This window comes from Drosophila miranda, chromosome 2 (assembly GCF_003369915.1).
Source record: "Drosophila miranda strain MSH22 chromosome 2, D.miranda_PacBio2.1, whole genome shotgun sequence".
NCBI lineage: Eukaryota > Metazoa > Arthropoda > Insecta > Diptera > Drosophilidae > Drosophila > Drosophila miranda.
In genome coordinates this window covers 4,951,453-4,972,799 of record NC_046675.1, presented here as the reverse complement: position 1 = coordinate 4,972,799, position 21,347 = coordinate 4,951,453, and the positions used below count along the sequence as shown (strand labels likewise).

The 21,347-nt window shown below is 45.8% G+C and overlaps 1 protein-coding gene across 1 annotated transcript; it reads left to right on the top strand.

The window, feature by feature from the left end:
* Window positions 1–2,677: 2,677 nt before the first annotated feature.
* LOC108156263 (protein toll) lies at window positions 2,678–21,048 on the top strand. Its single transcript, XM_017287626.2, has 3 exons — window positions 2,678–2,814; window positions 16,505–17,762; window positions 17,846–21,048. Exons 2-3 carry the CDS (start codon window positions 16,543–16,545, stop codon window positions 19,926–19,928), a joined length of 3,303 nt encoding a protein of 1,100 aa, XP_017143115.1. The 5' UTR covers window positions 2,678–2,814; window positions 16,505–16,542; the 3' UTR covers window positions 19,929–21,048.
* Window positions 21,049–21,347: the final 299 nt, after the last annotated feature.

The window sequence follows — 21,347 nt, the reverse complement described above, 5'->3', positions numbered from 1 at the left end:
GCCATACTTTTATTAACATCCATTGAAGGCTTCCCGGCTCCCCGACTCCCCGTCTGCCTGTTGGAGCCCTAAGCAGCTCTCATTATGCTCAACAGGGCGGCCGGGCCCCATGTCTATTAAAATTAAAATGCGCTCCACTCTTTCCTCTTTTTTTTGTATCTTTTCGAAGAACCAAAACTGCCACACAAAAGTCATAAAAGAGAGCCAGAGGCAGGAGAGAGGGAGAGAGAGGGAGACAGAGACGTAACTGGTCTGCCACTTCAGTGATTTTCAATATGAAAATGCAGCCAGACAGAGCTGACAGACAGACAGACAGCCAGAGGAGAGAAGGGGAGAAGGAGAGGCAGAGGGAGTTGTTTGAGCTGAATGCATGTTACCGCATGCTTGGATGAATACGAATGCAGGCAACACACATACTCGTAATGTGGCAACAACGACAGCAAGAACAGCAACAAGGGTTTGCGGTTTTTTGGCCTATGCAAATTAGCAGATACATGGCCAGAGACCCGATAGTAGAAACAGCGAGAGGTATACTTCCACAAGGGGCAGCTTATGGCAGATTAACTGCTTCAAAAGATACTTCATTCCAGCTATAGATGCAAGATGCAAGATACAAGACCAAAAGTGCCTGATAGATGGCCGGCAAGAAACATTCAGATGATTCCACAGACATGCCACAGCCTATGGAAGATGTAAATATGGGGATAGATGGCCCGAAAAGGGTTGTCCTAAGAGAAGCTTAATTGAGGGAAGTATTTGATGAGGCAGCCCTGGAGAAGAACCCAGGAATATACTAGAGGAAGTGGCATGCAGGTAAATGCCCAAGCAGTGTAGTTTTATTACAATCGCAACAAATATGAAGACCTCAGAGATGTGGCATGTGAAAAGGTGCTGAAACTGCACCATTCCGAAGGCTAACAGATAATCTCCATTAGACATGCAATGGAAGATTGGCCAACAAAGAGAAATCAATGTCAGAGCCAGACCACAAATTCTCAAAATTTATATTCATTCAATTTTGTGCTCCCCCAATCCTGCCCCCCATCTATGGCCAGTGCCACACAAAGGAGCAATTTGATTACGAATTCCTGAAGAGTTGTCCAGAGTTTTGATAACTGGCAATTGGCATATGAGACCGACCAGCAATTAGACATTTTTCGGCAGTGGACTTGGGCCTTCACAGAAATATGAGACTGCCTCTCAGACAGACGGACGGACGGACGGACAGAGCCCTGACAAGTGGTAGATGAGAGCTGATAAGTTTATTGCGGAAGGAGCCCGGCCATGCATATAAAATAAACAAAAACAAATACAAATACAAAAGATACAAAGATACAACAAGATGCTTGGCTTATTTATGACTAGGCCCGCAAAAATGCTTATATCCAAATATGTAAATTTACGAAAAGTTTATCTTTCCCCTTTTCTAGATTTTTGTAATCAAATTACAGGACTTGACCTGACCCCGGGTCCTGCCATGTCCTCCTCTGTTAACCCCCCCGAGAGAGATCTGCCTTTCGACTGAATTTGTTATTTATTTGCAATCTGGGGCTTAGTTCTTAATTATTTTCTTGAATAAACAGAAACAGTTTTGCAATAAAAGCTGATTGTCTCTCCACTGAATTGTTTTCTTGTTTGATTCGATTGCCTGGAAAGCCCCAACAGTGGCGCAAAATTGAATAAAATCATATTTCAGGCATTTGAATATGCATGTGGCCACAAGTGGGGGGCTGCAAAGTACTGTTATTTTAGCATAGTTCCCTTCCAAATGGAATCCCAACCAGCAATCCATCTCTGGCTCAGCTCAAGCATCAGCTGTGGTTAGAGATGGGCAAAAGGATTGAGTTTTTAAGGGTACAAAACAGCACGATATCGGAAAGAGTATGTTCAACCTGGAAGAAGGTGGTTTTAAGCGATGAAATGAATCTTTTGCGATGCCTTAATTATCCTAAAATGTATATTAAATGATATACAGTAGTAGAACCGAAATATCGGTGGAAATATGTGATCTTCTTTTCCTTCTTTCGTGCCTTTCGTGTCACTGAAGCCCACACGACTTGCAGTTATCCAGCACTGGTCTGGAATCTGCCCATCTCTATCGCTGCAACACTTACAGTCAGTCAGTCAGTCAGTCAGTCGTTGTCTGCTTTAGAACGCACTTGACTTGCAAATTGTTTTGCGGTGATGTCTGGCGATGGTGATGCTGATGGCTTGCATTGCAAATTCTAAGTACGAGTAACAGCGGAGCTTAATTAAATTAAGCGTACACGCCCTTTTGGTGGGGCAGGCAGGACTCATGAATAGGCATTAGGTATGCGTTAAAATTTAAGTGGCTTACACACACGTGTCATGTGCACACCACTTGAGCCACGAGCGGCACCCACCGCAAGGGAACAAGTCCGGATAGACAGGAAAGACGGACGGGCACGGGTTGTTTGCTACTTTTGCATATGTATGACATAATTAGTGTCATAATGACAGCACCACCCAAGCCCCCACCCACACACATATGCATACAGGCACTTTTCTGGCTAAAAGTTGAAAAGTCGCTGAAGAAATGGCACGCCCCGCCCGCCGGCACTCATTTGAAATGCTAATCAGCCATGCCCCCCGCCCGGCCTCTTGTTGTGTGGCACCATCAACTAATTTGCATATTTTTCACGCTTTTTTGTTGCAGTAAATTACTTAAAAATACATTAAAAATGTACAAAAACCTGCAACGTCAGTAGAAGAAAGCAGCAGGCCAAAAAGGACTCAAGGATTCCACTCATCCTTTGCATTAAGCAGCGACGACACAGGCTCGACAGGCGAAAGGTAAGTGAAAATAAATATTATGACAGCGCTCAGCGACTATAAATATTCATACAAAATAATAGTTTATTCAACGCAAAAAAAAAAGAAAGAAAAAAACGGCAAAAAATTCATTTGGCATCCAATTATTTACATATCATTAAATATGTTATTAAATATTACACAAAATTTACTTTTTGTACTCAGTTTTCATTTAATCTGATATGTTTTGTTGTTGTTCTTTTGTGTGGTGTTGATTTTTGTTAATTTTTTCTGCGGTTGCCTGTTTAATTGAGCAAAGGACGAATGGGGAAAACATAAATAAATTGCATTAAATAAATATGTTTTAGCGCCGAGTTGTTGTAAGGGTCGCACCGGGGCCCCGGAAATGTGGCACAAACAGAAACAAAAAAAAAAAGACGAACGACAGAAATGGAAACCGCAATTATTTTTCATAAATGCGCAGCGCGCTCTCTCTAGACAGAAAAAAAACAAAAAAGAAAAATATGACACGATGAAAATACATATATGCACTCCCATACACACATACACACATAACGCTTCTAACACTTGTAAATTTTTTAGCGAATTTCCCAAAGAGTTCATAACTTTTATCACTCACTGTCAGCCGCACACAGACACAGACACATGCGGAATTTGATAGACCTTCCATGCTGGGATATGATGGGTTTTTAGAGGAAGAGGGGCCTATAAAGTATTCTATTTCTCATCATAGATCATTCAATCGATTGGGAATAGACCGATATCATCTTTCAACAGAGTCTGTGTTGCAGAACACTTTCCTTTTCCCAATGATAGTGGAAGAAAACGTTTCTTCCCAAATTTGATACCAATTCATATGAATTTTACACCGAAATGCCCTAAGATATGCATATTCCAGGGTATCTCCAAGCCATTCCCCTACTCTGACTTTCATTGTTTTATTGCCACTTCGGGGGCTCCTCCCCGCCCATGGTTTTCTCTCTTTGCGGATGCAAAATGCGAAAATGCATTGTGACAGGCACTTTTTTTTGAAAATGTCAACAGTAGGGGCATGAAAAAGGGCGCGCACACTGCGAGTGTATGCCACAAACACTTTGTCGTGGCTGTTGCATAAGGAAAAACACTTTTTAAACATTTTCTGGCGGCACTTTTATGGGCGTCGCATCTAAAACAAATGCCACAAAAAGTGCAACTAAAAAAATGCCTGAAAAGGGCTTACTGTGGTGGTGGTGGCACAGGACAAGCGGAGGCGCCACAGCAACTATTAATATACTTCTGCGGTGCACACACAATCGAGTCGGAGCTGTGCCCCAAGCTGTATGCAACACTCTGGCAATACATGTGTGAATATATATTTTTTTGTGCGCTTTGTTGCATGCAGCATCCAGCATCCAGCACTCAACTGGCAGACAAATTATGCGCTAAGAGTGCATCCCTGCATCTCTGCATCTCTGCGTCCCTGCGGCACAAAGAGCTAAAGAATTTAATTAAATTTTGCACAAAGTTAGCAGCGGCGGCAATGAAAAACTGGAAAACCCGAAAAAAGGTCGAAAAAAAAACGTTTAAATTTCGCACATGGTTTTCAATTTGACGCGCTCCCAGAACCGTAGTCTATGCCCGGCTATGCGGCTCTCGTTGGCCGAAGCCTTAGAGCCCACTTAATTGGTTTTGCCAGCGACCAGTGACGCCGCCAAACCGGTGACCGGTGACCCCGATCCCAATCCCGAACCCGAACCCGGACTGCGGGCGGGATGACCGCAAATTAAAATGAAAGCATTTCGGGCACTGTACTCCAAATGCCGCCCACAAGAATAAGCAAAGGCCAAACTCGGTACAAAATTTAAATTGCATTTAGACTGGGAGCCCGTGAGCCCGGGATGGGCTCCTGGCATTGACCCATAGACCAACAACAGAGAGGCAACAATGCTCATCGGTTTATTTGACTTTATGCAAATTGATTGCATAAATAAATAATTTATGATTAAAGAACGAGCCAATAATTTGCCAATTTAAATGCGCAATTAGTTTAATTGATGCAATGTCACACCCCCGCCACAAAAAACCAACAAAAAAACCTGTAGGTGGAGTGCAACGACAATGCGATACCTGGTAGTCAGGGGAGAGCGTTGCCTGAGAGATGAGGGGGTGTGGAGTCAGCGGAGAACTTCAGCCGTTTCCTGAGATTTAGAATAATTATTTTACAATTATTTATGGACCCCAAATGACGATGAAGAGTCCCAAGAGCCGCCTGGGAGATTGTTTTCTTCATTTTAGTTGCAATATTTAACCTATTTTGTGTCTAATAAAGATTGTACAACTATTTGTACGCGTTAAAGTACATCCCCAGTGACGATGAAGAGTCAGAATGATCTATGCACTGTTTATGGCTATTATTGATCCAAATCACTGCCCTTTACCCTTTATATACCCAGAAATCGCAGCATACTCGTCTCCCAAAAGCCCCATATCCTTTTTGCATACCGTGTAGTCATCATAAAACGACCAAAAACCACATCGTACATTGACCTCTACACGACGACTATGTTATGTAGGTATTTGTCAAATAAATAATAAAATGTTTATTTGGAAAAACGCCGTGCCACAGATGCCATGTTGACAGTCAGCCAATGGCCAATGCATAATTATGCAAAATACAGCCACGGCCACAGCAACAATAACAAAATAAGCAAAATAAATAAGATAAAACATTGAACAAGCGACTGCAATTAAAATTAAAAATTAACCAAAAATGTTCAACAGAAAAGCAAAAATTAACACCCGCGCGGGCCAGGAAGCGGACCCAGGCCCATGCACATGACAGAGTCGTTGGGTTAAAGCTCATTAAATTTGCATTTGCATATAAAATTGCATAGTTTTCAACACTTCTGTCGCCGAGCGACCCTTCTTGGCCAGGAAAATATTTGAAACGAAAAACCAATTAATGCAGCGGAGCGAGAGGGCGCCCGGGGGGAGAGGTTGAGAGTGAGCGACTACTGCTCCTGCAACTGAAAATATGTGCAGTGCACATTATGTAAATATACGAAAATTGTATGCGTATTACCAGGAAATTATTTTTGGTTGGTTTTCAAGTGTCACCACAGCAGCCAGAGCCAGCTTTTCCGCCGCTCTGGCCAAGGGCTGGGGCCTGGAATTTCTAGCCAACAATTATGCTAAATATTTGGCTGGCCGGGAGGGAGAGAGAGTGGGGGTGTGTGTGTTGGTCTAAATATTAAAGCATAATTAAAGGCAAATTAACAGCCAAAAATGTCACCGAGGAATTTTCATAATGATAGAATTAGTAATGTTAAATTTTTTGATTAGATACGAATATTTAAAGAGGCACTTCGGAGTAAATATCCATCGTTTCAAGCAACATGTCCTTCCGTTTATTTTCCTCTTCTGTTGGTTTACAGCAATCCCATTACACATGCGGAGCCTTCAATCCTCGATCCTTTGCTCAAGAGCTCTCACCGGGTTATTTCCCTTTCACGCACACACTTTTCTCTCTTATCTCTCATCATCAATCCCATTTGTTTGTTCATTTTCTTGATGCAATTTCCCAACCGTGCGGCATGCAGCATAGTCTGTTCATCACCAGGGCAGTGGCAGTGGCTGTGGCAGTGGCAGTGGTGGCGGGGTGGTCACAAATGTAGCGCATAAAGTGCACTTTACGAATTCTCGCATTTTTATGACAAGATTTCAGCATTTCATTTCATTTGTGAACCAAAAGGCCAGCCAGCCAGCCAGCCAGCCAGCACCACACCACCCCTTGCCGCACCACCACTCCATGGCGCACCTCTATTAAGGTTGTAACAAATTTTTTTATTTACTTTCTTTTATTTGTACTTTGATTTAATGGCCATAAAAATGCAAACAACAGCAAAAACTGAAAGTGTCCAGAAGGAAATGGTACGCGCAGAGGGACGGGGCACGAGCGTGCATAAAAATTGGAAGGCACGCTGTGAATTTTAATAGGCGGTACCACTCGGCGTATACATAATGTTTTTACTTTCAGCTCGGGCGCCATTTTGATTTTTCACTTGCTACCAGTAATGGCGCCTGTTGTAGGACTCTCCAAGTTGACTTTTCCCTTCGGTTGTTTTGCTTTTTTGCAATTGAAACATGAAATTGCATTTATTGTGTGGGAACAATGCAAATAAATGCACGCAAAGGGGCCCCGGACACCAGTCGAAGGACCTCTGCAATATTGCTGTACGCCGCCAAAAAGTATGCAGCAATTTTTGATTTATCACTGCAGGACCTCCAGCATGAGAGTGCGTGGCCATATAAATACTTGTGTACATAAATTGAAATGAAGTGCCAGGGCACTTTTGTGAACATTTCACAGAGATTTTAATCTTTATTTATCGCCACTGCGGTCGGTCGATGGCGTCCGGTCCGTCCGGTCCATCCATGGGGCCCGCCGCCCGGCAATTGGCGAATTTATGTTAAGCAGTGGATCCCCACTGGAAAAGCTATGATAAATGTTAATGTCTCCATAAATGCGCGCATATTTCAGCACTTATTCGCGAGGGAGACAGAGAGAGAGAGTTTTAAATGTTAATCAAAGCCGCGCCAGATTCCGTCAATATTTATGCATTTTTAATGCCCAAGCAATCCAAAAGGGCCCACACAACACAAAGCCCTAACGAGAAGTGACCTTAAAACAATAAATAGCCCGAAAATCAAGCGGGAAATCGAATAAAATAAAATGAAATGAATATCGGGCTTATGCGGATGTGGCGACTGCATGTCCGAAATATTCCACATTTTTTACATATAAATATGAAGCTGGGATTAAATCCTGTCACAGATAAGTCCTTTCGACTGGAAATACTCGTATGCTCAACGAAAAAACATACACCAGTATTTATTTGAACTAATTTTGGAAGATAACTGTCTCCTGGAAGTAATCCCAAGAACTAATCAGAGTGATTTACGCATCTGCTTTTTGTCTGGCGGGAAAACTTTGTCGACGCCAAGGCTAAGAGCACAACTGGCGCCAGGCCAAAAGCGCTAATGTCTCTTAATTATCGACGGAGATGCAACTTTTGGGGGGTTTTTCTTGTATGTAATACAGACCAAAAGCTGCCAAAAATGATGGCCATATTGGAAACAGCACAGAACAACAAAACCAACAAAGTCGTGTGCGTTTATTTATAACAAGCGCAAAATGTTCACAATTAGCGCTATATATGGGCTATGGGGTTCTATACTCTATGGGGAGAGAGGGGTTCCTCTTCGGGCCACCATAATCATGGAGTGGCATACCATTTAAGGCCCCCGAGTGCGGAGCAGACGAAAACGAAAACTTTAAACGTGACTCACATTTAAACAACAGACAGAACTGAAGCACAATCGTAAGAACAAAAGAAGGGTCTGGACTCGCAGCTGGTACGCTGGGGATACGCGAATTAAACTGCATGCAATCCCAGAAATGGGAAAGCTAACGACTACGGGATGCCCATTGGATGGTTGGAAAAAAGATGATGGGGCAGAAGGTTTTTAGAAGCGGATTTTCTTGACTTCTGGCTGTAAAAGATATACCAGATTGTATCAGCCATGTCGCTGGTACCACAAGATTTAATCAGTAATGAATTTGTATCGATAAATGGATAATATCTATATAAATAAATGATTTAAGACACAGTTCTAGATCTTTAACGGCGGTATTGAACATTTCCCTGATCTCCATGATCCAGGCTGCCGATAGACCCACAGAACTACACATTTTTTATCTATATATATTCCCACTAGAGAGTCAAGCTCTCCATACTCATTCCTTTGTACAATATACCCTTTCTGCTTAACGATTAATGGATAAAACAAAGCGCAAATTATGAGGGCCGGCAGCGGACAGGAAAACAGCAAACAAACAGCGCGGGCAAGGGCGAAGACGACTGCCACTGCCACTGCCACTGCGACAACGACAGGCAGAATAAATAGAAATCAAGAAAGCATAAAATGCCCAGAGAGACGACAGACAGCCACGGCAAAAGTTTGAATGCAGTAAGCAGGCGGCAGGCGGCAGGCGGCAGTCGGCAGGCCTGTGGGCTGGGTATACGAAAAATTAAGTAGTTGTAGAACCTGTCCCAGTAGATTGAAGACAGCCCCAGAGGCCAGTAGCCAGTCGTACTCCTTCGATGTCGCGTCTTCGTTGTTGGTAATTGAAGAGTACGCGCGTGCGTCCCATGGCAATCGCAGCAAGTTGTGGCAACCGCCGCTGCCGACTGTTGGTGCAGGGGGCATTATGCTGTATTATTTACAATATGAGTGGCCGGTGGTTGGGACTGCCACTTAGATATACTCATGGCATTGCTGGCCCATAAAATGTTGTTTAAATGAGCGCTGAACGGACGAGCGTGCAGCTTGGACGACATTTTCATTTACGATGATGCCTCCTCCTGCTCCTCCTCCTCCTTGAAGGGAGGACTGGGTGTCTATTATTTTATTCCCATTCCTGCGGACTGCCTACCAGCAGTACGCCTCACAGTTGTTTATTTATGTGAGGGACTGTGCGTGTGTGGAAGTTGCAGATAAATTTACTTAGTCGCTTAAGGAGCGCTCCAGAACCAGCACAAAAGTAAGCTCTGGCTTAAGGAAATGACAAGTTGGATGTAGAAGAGTGGAAGAGTGGACGAGTGGACTCTACTGCTAAAGATTGATGATGGAATGTGTGGAATAATCAAGCGCTGAGCAAACGAGAATTCTTTTCACCTTTTGTTCCACTCCCTAGAAGTAGATCCTATCCTCTTCAGAGTGGAAATCAATTTACGTTAAATGTTTGCTCTTCCACCGAAACTAAACAACAGGAATGAGGCAGGCCAGGCAGGCCAGGCAGGATGTGGGCTAAGTGAGCAAGGGAATGGCTAGTGGGGAGTGGCAGCCAAGTCAACCACAGAGTATCCATTTGAGTGGCCTAAGCCCCTGATGGTCACAACGCTGAGGCCACGGCACCCCAAAGCAAACAACAATCAGCGCCACCAGGCGCTTCGGCGTTCTGGTCAACCTCAAAGGCATGCGGCAGACAACAACATCATCATGGCCATCATCGACCTGGCCCCAACAATGGGCGACTATTAAACATGAATGCGTCACGCATGCCTGCCCCGAAACGCAGTCCATGGCTCCACTCCCTGGATGATGATGATGATGATGATGATGAAGGCCCGGGCTCAACAAGTTTCTGCATTTGTCCCGGGCACGGGCACGGGCACGAGCGCATTATGCTAAAACTTTGCGCAGAAACTTGGGGACGACAACATGATTAACAGACAAATGACATTACAAAGCCTTTCACTTGGCAAGTTCTGCCTCCTGCCGCCTGTCGCCTGTCCCGTGGCCCCGTGACTCTTCGCTGACTTGGCAACGCAAAAAAAAAGTCAAGAAGACAAAAAAACTCGCTGCATCGGCATCGTCTTGCCAGCCTTTCTATTTCTCAGACAATGAGCTCTGGCTTTCAACCAGATCTGAAGTGAGGAGGAGGCCCTTTTGCTGTGTGTGCCTCAAATCAGGTCTTAACCCCTTTTTCTTTCATCTGCTTAGCAGCTGAGGCTGCCACCGCCGCTGCCTCCTTGCAACTTGAACTTTCCGCGAGCTGTGCAGCTGCTGGCATTGGGAGTGGGAGTACTCCTCTGCCAAATGAGTGAATGAGTATCTTATGGATTTGTCGCTGACTTTGAAGTTGAGCCACGATTCATTCCAGTCCGCTTTTTGAGCAGCTGCCGGGATGCGTTTACTAATAGAAATTTTACATTTAAATGAGAGAATTTCGAGACTTCACAGGCTCCCAACTCCATTCTCTACTGTCTGCGTATTTCTCCATATTTTTCTCCCTCTCCCTCTCTCTCTCTCTCTCTCTCTCCAGTGGCCTCTTGCACTTGAGCGATTCGCCAAGCCGGCGGCGGTTTGCACTTAAGCAGAGGCGTCATCGCGTAAGCAGCTTCGAGATATTTTTATACTCTACGCAGAAATCACACAGAAACGAGGGGTAGAATGATTTTTCAGAGGGGTTTGTTAGGCAGTGGGAGGAGGTAAGGCATGCCTGCAACAGGTCTTTCAAGACTTAAAGATATCTGGCAAAAACATTCAGAGGGAGGATACATTCTGTATGCAAGGGCCTGGATCGGACCACAATATAATATTCCAAGACGAATGGATGTTTGTTTGATATACCTATTAGACTTCAACTCAAACAGATACCAAAAACCTGCAGATGCCAGCAAAACAATCCCTCTTTCAGGGTATATAAGCCTTCGGCTCTGATGGCCCTCCAACATCCTTTCTTGTTGCACGTTCACTTTGTCTGTAGTGCTGGCAGAGTTCTCAGCCGTCTGTCCGACCTGTCCGTCTTGTCTGCCCTGTGTTCTGTGGAATGCGCTTTATGCTTAAGCATAAAATTCTGCAGAAAGTGTAAGCCATAAATAATGAAGGCAGGATTTAATGAATTCATTCAAGAGGCTTTAAACCGTCGGATGCGATTTCTGGCGCATAATTAGCTGGAAGGGCTTTACCTTATTCTGTGGAAATTTCACATACTGGACTTTGGACTCTGGACTCTCGTAAACCTCAAAACTGAATTTGTATGTACTACCTTAAAGGTTGTCTCTGCTGGCCTGGCCTTGCAGTGCCTAATGCCTGGCATTTGTATCTGGTGGCAGAGCCACTCTAGTTGCAACATGACCAATCACATATTGAACAATTTCCAATATTAAGACCCGCTTAGAAGGACCCCGCCCAACGTCCTTCCACACATTTCCATCATGGGAGCACAGATGTTTGCTCAGAGCTTTGCTTGGCAATACATTGGACCCCAATACCCATCGCATGCCCACATCCCCATACGAGTATTGCTGGCTATATAAACATGCCTCGCAGCTGCCTTCCGTGCACCGAAAGTGTTTCTGTCGAGAGATGGGAGGTCGATGTCTGTAAAACCAGAAACATGGGAGTGGAACGTTAGAGCCATCTCTGGTGAGTGGGGGGGAGGGCCCAAAGACTTGCAAAAGTTTTTGGGGGGAATTGAAATCCTTTGGCACACACACACACACACCACAGCCCTGGAAAGGACGAAGGGGAAAAATGAAAACATTTCTGGTGCAATAAGATACAAAAAACCACACTTGTGGGCCAAGAGCTTACCCTCACGATGCGTGTAAGAACTTTCCGCTCTCCAAGCATTTGTAAGTTTTTAATAAGAAATTGTTAAACAACTTGTACGATTTTCGTTTTTCCTTTTTTCCCTCTTGAGTGGCAGGCAGGACGACAGGACGACGGGACTCTCCTGCTGCTTTTGCTACTACTGTTGCCGTTTGGCAGAAATTGTAGTAATTAGTCATGTTGATTGATGAATGTTTGTGTGCGAGTGCGAGTGCGAGTGCGTATACGAGTAAATGTGTGGCACTCCATGGCTGCTGGCACTGTTTTTTGGAAATTTCTCATTTAAGGAACGGAACAATATGTCAACGCCATTAAAAACGCTTTGGCATTGCCCTAATCCCCGACTCTGGTGGCACTAAGAAAAGTTCACCATTAAATGGCAATGTGGCCCAGGGCCCGGGGCTCGGGACTGCCTTGCAATAATAAAACGCTCTCTGCGGCAGGCAGGCAGGCAGGCAACCCGAAAGCCAATTTTCCAAGAGCACGCTGCGGGCGGTATTCCACGAATATTAAATGGCAGTGAAGGCTTACATTGTGGGTACTCTTTCGCTCTCGCACACACGACTCCTTGGGTGAGCAATAAAAATCCAAGGTAACAGGAAAAGGATACCCACACTTCCAGTCTGCTCCACTCAATGGGAGACTGAGACTCTGCTGCTGCTGGTGCTGCTGCTTTGGTGGCTGTGCAGCATGCCTGCGGTTGTAATTTAGTGTGCCTAATGAATTTAGTACCGTTACATACCGGAAACGGAAGCGCGGGAGGGGCATGTGAGTGCAAAAATGCGCACTCAACTGGAATGTCTGTGAATCTCTACGACTACGCCGGGAATGAGTACCGAATACCGAGGAATGGTATGTGGGTGTACGTGTGTACGTGTGCGGTTTGTGGGTGTGTATTTGTATGTGAAAATGTGTGAAAAATCTGAGCGGCTTGGCTGGAAAACTTCGTTAACCTTTATTAACGACACCGAGCACCGAGCCCCCGTCGAGCGTCTAATTAAAACATTGAAAAATTGTAAATCGAGCGAAACGCCCCCGAAGGTGGCTCCATAATTTTCCACAGCCATTTCGTAGGCATGTGGAAAATTAACAATTATTTTTAATGGCCAAAGGAGGTATTTGGCACAAGGAATACAATCCCCCACGAGCGAGGAGGCGGAGGAGTGGGGAAAACACTTAAAGCCCTTGATTGTCCCTCCCGATCGAATGACACTTTGCCACACGCGTTCCGCTTGAGGCAAGATGTCAGCAAACAAAACCCGCCCACAGATTAGATTGCATAAACAAACGCGTCCGGGATATCAATGTGAATGGGGATGTGGCTGTGGATGTGGCTGTGAGTGTGGATTGAAGCCAGGTTCCAGCTCGTTGCAGGATATTTACACGGCCAGCGTGGCATAAAAGCGAAAAGTAATTTTCCTAAGTGAATATAAATGTTTAAAATCTTGGCAAAAGCACAGCACAGCCACAGCACCAGCAGCAGCACCAGGACCAGCACAACAATGGCCAAGTTGGCTAAGGTGGTCTTGGCCAACTCTGAATGGAGGAAGAAAGCCAGCCGGAGCCAGTTTAGATAAGAAATTTAAAAGGCAAAACACAGCAGGAGAGGGCGGCTCATTGGGTGAAAAGTGCTTCAAGTTTTATGTGAAATTGAAGTTGCCGAGTAGTGCCACAAGCCATGGCCTAGAACAAGGTGTTGAGGTCAAAATGAGCTCCTGCTGCCAGCAGACGTGCCTCTAATAGCTTAAGGATTCCAGGATTATTCAAGAATATAGAGATTTCAATACCAAAAAGTAAACATTCTGGCCTTCAAACTATCAAAATTAAACCAAAGTTTTGGTAAAAGAATAAATAGAAAATAAATAAGAAAAATATGTAGCCACAAAAATCAGAAAATGTAAATAAAAATGTAAATGAATTGAAGGAAAAAGCTACTCCAGTTATCATTAGCATTGATGCGCTTTGAATGGTAAGGTAATTCGATCGGAAAATATGAAATATGCTGATTAAAACCAATGGGAAGGGTTTCTGTGGCGGCACACGTACCTCGACATCAAGATACATCAAGTATTTGGACAAATGGAGTCTTTCTTCTGGCTGTTGAATATCTTGAAATGGCAATAATAGACCCCAGCGCTCTCCGAGTACAGGGTATAAATAGTAATCAGACATTGACAAAAATATCTTTCGGCTATCAAAGTATTAATTCTATATTTCATGGAAAAAGCCGATGACATGTAGCCGAAGTATGAATCAAATATAAGCCCATTTTTGTCTAGAGTATAGGAGTATCTATTGACTTTAAGCACTTCTCTTTAGCAAAAACAAAACCACCTTTAAAACAGTCAAAATATGTTTGTTGCTGTACAGGGCGGGCTTATCAAATTTATCAAGTTAACAAAGCAAAACTAAGGCAATTGTCCAAAGGAAAGGCAGGAAAATCAATACGCTTTTCCACTGCCCCAGCAGGGAACAGGCAGCGAACAGCCGGCGGCAGTAGCCAGAGGCGACACTGTAAATTTCATCATTGTTGGCCCTCTAATTAATGGAAAAGTCACCAATTTGGAAATCAAATTACGGCGCGCATAATTAAATTGCCTTATCAAAATTTCATTCAAAAGCCTCCCGGAGAGAGGGGAGGAGAGAACTTTTTTCCAGCCGGGTAGATGCAATAGATGGCCTAAAGTTCTCCTTCTAAGGGCCCAAAATGACAGACGGGCAAGAAGGCAACCAACAGCCGAAAAACTTTTAATTGAATTCCTTTCAAATTGTTCGTAATGGGCACAATTAGATTGTCAGCATCTGAAAGAGATAGTAGAGCGAATACTTTAAAGGAAATACACAGACACAGACGAGTAGGAGAACAAGGACACCTCGTCCTGGCTGTCGCTCAAGTGGTTCTCGAAGCTTTAAACAAAATCTCGTATTATGCAGCACTCGAGTGCATGACAAATTCATTAAATGCACAAAGACCGGCAGAGTGGCCACACGGAGAATATGCATACGTGGTTACGAGGCTGCCAGGATACGAGCACCAGCACGGACATCACATGGGACAACGGTACAACGGGACGGATGGACGGCACGGACCGTCCGGATAAGAAGTACATAACAGAAGAAGAAGAACGCTTTACAAAATTTTATACACTCTGTGACCGTAATTACACCGCACGGGCGGAGGGGAGAGGGGATGGTAGGGATTGCCGGCGTACAGGGGTGGGGCGTGGTTTCGAGGTGAGCCAGCCATGAAATGCAACATTGCTTGCCGCACAAACACACACAAAGGCACGCACGCTGGATGCACGTTGGCAAGTCGAGGGATTCATCGCGAGTGATGTTTAGAGATGGCAGGGATGTTTGTGGGGCACGAAAATGCATACGAAACGATTCATGAGGAAATGATAATAATAGTATTCCTAAGAGGGATTTAGTTTTTCTTTAGATCTGCTTTGGAATTCGTAGATCATAAGCTCTCTAAAACGTAGAATCTGAAGAAAATGAAGTATCAAACGAAAAGCAAAGAGAAATATACTTCGGGGTAGATTTCTTTTGGGTTATTAGCATTTTAGTCAACGTTTTCCTAACAGTTATTGGATTGCGTTCTTATTTCCTATATAGGAACGAAATTAACTACTTTTTCGAAAATTAATGCCCATATTTTGCTGTTCTTAAACCATTTTCTCATACTGTCTTTATTTAATCTATTTTCTGCCGAAAAGAAAACCTTATCTTTTGGACAATTCGATTTTACTTCAGAATATCCGTATAACTCACATTCAGGAATACCTATAATGCGATTTTTCGAACCCTTTTTTCTTCGGATTATGCTCTTCCTTTCACTCACGAACCTACAAAAATCTTCCACACACTCAAAGTGTCATCTCTAGTCCGTGCTTTATTTATACACCTGCTGTTGCCGCTAGGTGTCGCTTTGGTGCTGCGACACGGGGCTCTGTTTGTGCGTACCTTTGTGTGCATGTGTGTGTGTGTGTGTTTGCACGTAATGGCACAGGACAACGGGATTCCAAAGGCCTTTCAGACCCCCGAAATGTAGACTACATTTAAATGGAATTAATTTTTCAACGAGAAAGGGGCACACACACACACATATGGCGTGTGTGCTGCTAATGAAATATTTTTGCTGGTCTGTCAAAAATTCAGACTCGCGCGCTTAATTAACTGTCTTTTTATAAAGCGACATTTCGGTGAGACTTTAGCAGCCACCTAATGAGCGGGTTCTGTACTTTTTTTAAGGGGTTTTTTCTTTAGTAAAGAGCAAACACTTTCATTTAAATTGCGTTTTATTTTTACTCTTACTCATCGCTCCATATAATTAAGCAAAAGTCGTCCTGGCACCCCGTCCTGCTGCCTTGTCATTACATTTCGAATACTCGTTGCTGCTGTCGTGTCATTATGATAATGACAAATGTCCTCCGCTGTGCCTCCTTCCTCAAGTTTCAATCAAAAACTTGACAGTTATTAATTAGAACTTCAATTACATTTCCTTCTTTGCTAATAATGTGCTTTCCCCTTACTCCTTGTTTGCTTGCAGCAAAAGAAAATCCACAGAGACAGGACCTCATCGTCGTCATGAGTCGACTGAGAGCGGCCGGCAAGGTGCTGCTGGTGGTGCTGCTGCAGGTGTTGCAGTGGCAGGCCGGCGAGACGGCCTTCGGACGGGATGAGTGCAACGAGCTGAGCGTCAGTTCGCCCTGCCAGTGCGCCCCCTCGATGGCCGAATACGAGATCTACTGCCCCGCGAACGCCTACAATGTGTTCCCGAAGTTCCGGCTGGCCATCCGACCCAATTCGAATGTCCAGATCGAGTGCAATCTGACGGATGCGAACGAGTACAAACAGCTGCCGCCACTGAGGATCGGAGATATCGAACGGGTGCAGATCCAGCGCTGCCCATTGCCCGGTCACACACCGATTGCCGGCATACTGGAGCACCTGGGCATCAGGTGCCCCAAGATGCTCATCTTCGAGAGCGACAATCTGGGCGTGAATATCACGCGTCGGCACTTGGATCGGCTGCAGAGCCTGAAGCGTCTGCGGTTCACTTCCCGGCGGTTCACGTACATTCCAGCGGACTTCCTGGCGGATCTGCGAAACCTCAGTTGGCTCGATCTGCGGGCGAACATAGTGGAACTTCCGGCGCATCTGTTCGACAACCTGGAGAACCTGGAGTCCCTCGAGCTAGGGAGCAATGGCCTGAAGCACCTGCCCCACGGAGTCTTCAGCAGGATGCCCAAGCTGCGGCACTTGAATCTGTGGAGCAATCAGCTGCAAAACCTGACGAAGCACGACTTTGAGGGCGCCAGCTCTGTGGTGGATGTGGATCTGCATGCCAACGGCATTGAGCAGCTGCCCCGCGATGTCTTCTCGCTGCTCACGAATCTCACGGAGATCAACCTGAGTGCGAACCACTTCCGGTCCCTGCCCGAGGGTCTCTTCGAGCACAACAAGCAGCTGCGGCAGGTGCGTCTGCTCAACAATCGTGTGCCGCTGTCCACGCTTCCCGCTCGACTGTTTGCCAACCAGCCGGAGCTGAGGGTCCTGCTCCTGCGCTGCGATCTCGAGACACTGCCTAGTGATCTCTTGGAGCAGTCCACGGAGATCACGAACATCTCCCTGAGGGACAACTATCTGAGCACACTGCCAGCCAAGCTCCTGGAGCATCAGACGAACCTCTTGAGTCTCGATTTGAGCAACAACAAACTGACGTATCTGCCGGATGCGTTCTTTGAGCACACCACCAAGTTGGTGGAATTGAATCTGGCCGAGAATATGCTCACAGAAATTAGCAGGTGGGTTTTCAAGCAAAAGGTTTCTCTCTTTAATCTGCCACTAAACATGTTCCTCTCTCTGTCTGTCCTCTCTATCTCTATAGTGACATATTCAGCAAACTGGAGAAGCTGGAAACCCTCAACATGAACAATAATCTCGTAAAGAAAATTGCCAGCAATGCCTTTGCGGCCAACACGGCCCTGTTGCACATCAGCATGGAGCATAATCTGATCGACTTGCAGCAGCCCCTGCTCGGCAGCATCCTGCAGGAGCAGCTCAACTCTCCGTTCAGCCATTTGGCCAGCCTCCAGAGCCTCAATCTGCGCAACAACTCCATCATGTTCATCTATCGCGACTGGAACTTCAATCTGATCAACCTGCAGGAGCTGGATCTGAGCTACAACAACATCAGCTCCCTGATCTACGAGGACCTGCAGTTTCTGTCCAAGTCCAATCTGTTTGTGAACATCACCCACAATCAGATCAGCAGAATCAACTTCTATCCGCAGCTGCCGGTGATGCCCGACGGGGAGGTGTCCACGAGTGTCCTTCGCATGGACCTGAACGATAATCCGCTGGTGTGCGACTGCACCTTGCTGTGGTTCGTGCAGCTGGTGCGGGGCGCCCATGTCCCGGATTACGCGAAACAGTTCAAGTTCGACACGGATCGACTCACCTGCAGTCAGCCGCACAACCTGCAGGATCTGCCAGTGCGTCTGGTACCACCCAAGGAGCTCATCTGTTCGATCGGAAGTGCGGAGGAGCCCGGCCAGCGGCAGTGTCCACGGGGCTGCCGCTGCTGGGTGCGCACCTTCGACAAGGCGCTGGTCATCAAGTGCCACGAGGGAAAACTCACCAAGGTCCCAGAGCTACCGACCCTCTACGAAAATCTGCACATCATGGAGCTCCATATGGACAACAACACGCTGCTCGGCCTGCCTGCGGCCCACTCGCCCGGCTACGCGAATGTGACCAGCCTCCATTTGGCGGGCAACAATCTCACCCACATCGATGTGGATCGACTGCCGCCCAACCTTAAGCACCTCGATGTGCGGCGCAACCATCTGCAGGCCCTGAACACCACTGTGCTGGGCTTCCTCAATCGCACGATGCCCAGACGTTCGCTGATGCTGTCGAGCAACCCGTGGATCTGCAACTGCGAGGCCAAGCCCCTGCTGCTCTTCACGCAGAGCAACTACGAGAGGATCGGGGATCGCGACGAGATGCTCTGCATGGACGCCGAGATGCCCACACGAATGGCGGAGCTCTCGACGAACGACATCTGTCCGGAGGAGAAGGGTGTCTTCATTGCGATGGCTGTGGTCATCTCGCTGGCTGGCTTCCTGGCCGGCATCACCGCCGCCCTGTACTACAAATACCAGACGGAGATCAAGATCTGGCTGTACGCGCACAACATGTTCCTGTGGTTCGTCACCGAGGAGGAGCTGGACAAGGACAAGAAGTTCGACGCTTTCATCTCGTACTCGCACAAGGACCAGAGCTTCATCGAGCAGTATCTCGTGCCGCAGCTGGAGCACGGACCCCAGAAGTTCCAGCTCTGTGTGCATGAACGCGACTGGCTGGTCGGTGGCTTCATTCCCGAGAATATCGTGCGCTCGGTGGCGGACTCGCGGCGCACCATCATCGTGCTGAGCCAGAACTTCATCGAGTCGGAGTGGGCGCGCATGGAGTTCCGGGCAGCCCACAGATCGGCCCTGAACGAGGGACGTGCCCGCATCATTGTGGTCATCTACTCGGACATCGGAGACGTGGAGAAGCTGGACGAGGAGCTGAAGGCGTACCTCAAGATGAACACCTACCTGAAGTGGGGCGATCCGTGGTTCTGGGATAAGCTGCGCTTCGCCCTGCCCCATCGCAAGCCCCTCGGTAATGTGGGCAACGGAGCACTGGTCAAGTCGCCGCTGAAGGGCTCCACAGACGACAAGCTGGAGCTGATCAAACCATCGCCGGTGACGCCGCCGCTGACCACACCGCCGGCGGAGGCCACAAAGAACCCGCTGGTGGCACAGCTGAACGGCGGCACGCCCCACACGGCCATCATGATTGCCAATGGCAAGAATGGCCTGACGAATCTCTACACGCCGCACAATGGCAAATCGCACGCCAATGGCCACATCAACGGGGCCTTCATCATCAACACGAATGCCAAGCAGAGCGACGTATAGGACTGGGAGAAGGCGGAACTATTTCAGTTCGAGCCCGACGATGAGCTATTGTTCCGTTGAAGAATGGGGGATGCCACAGACATGGTCACAGCCGCAGAGAGCATCCACAGCTGAATGTAAAAAGTATATAGAAAATTATTGATTTCTGCATGTTTTGGTCAAGTTTTCAGCCCCCGTCCCTCCCTAGTTTTAATTACCTCTGCTGAGGGAGCCCGCCTCCCAAGAGGAAAAGTTTATGAAAATTTCAATTTTCAAATGTTTCATGTGGCCTTGTGTTGAGGGGAGAAAAGAGAACAAATGAAAACAAAAGAGGATGGTAATGAATCTCTCGCCCCACTCTGTTAAGTGTTATATGTAAGCTTAGCGCCTAGACCCGACCCTGTGCAGACTCCTGTAGAACATAAACAAATCTCAATTATTTAGTGATTATTTGTACATTTAAATTATTGTTAATTCATCTTTTTAAGCTGCCTCCGCCTTTGAACATTACTTTTACCATTGAACGAATCTCATGGCCGCATGGGAATCCCTTGAAAACGTTTGAACAAATCGAGCTTTATTTTGAACACTGAAACAAGCAATACACACATGTATGACGTATCCAAATAGTAGTTTAAAGACCACCCCTTCCCCGACGCGATCTAAAAACAACTAAATAGAAAGAGAATTACAAATTGCCTTTATTGTATGTATGTATGTATTCTATAGCCTAAGGAACTTGTAGCCTACTCGTACACTCATATCCTCATATTCGATTGCAAATACACCATAAACTACTCTACGACTACTACTGTACATACGCTGAATACGAGAATTCCTGTACTTTTCCAACAGCAACAGCAAATGTATCGCACAAGATTCTCCTACTTCACAAAAACTATCACAAATATCAATTATAGGTACATACTACGCGTATAACCATATTTCATGACCATTTAAACGACGCTATATGCATAAGATATACTGTACTGTACGGCCTCCACCCATTATCACGCATCACACATCATTCTATCGAACCGTTTAAGCTAGAGCCTTTTCATTTCATACGGACACAAGATATCGTTTATGATACGTAAATGTAATTAAGCCTAAATATAGTACCGAGTATATACATACCGTCTAAGCTGCAGATTGTCTCTACTGATACAATATGATATGTAATTGCCTAAGGTACCTACAACACTTGTGCAGACTCTCATCTACATAATTCCGTATGCCCACGAGTATATGTGTATGAATCTGAATCTGATTGTATATGGAAAGCCCACACACATACAACGTAAATAAAATATATTTTAAAAAATTAAACAACTGTTGATTTTTGATTTTCTAGGGGAGGAAGTAAATGGAAACTTTCGAAATAGTTTCAGGTTGAATGATCCTTTATGCTACTCTCGAAAACTAAAGGTTAGATTGTCT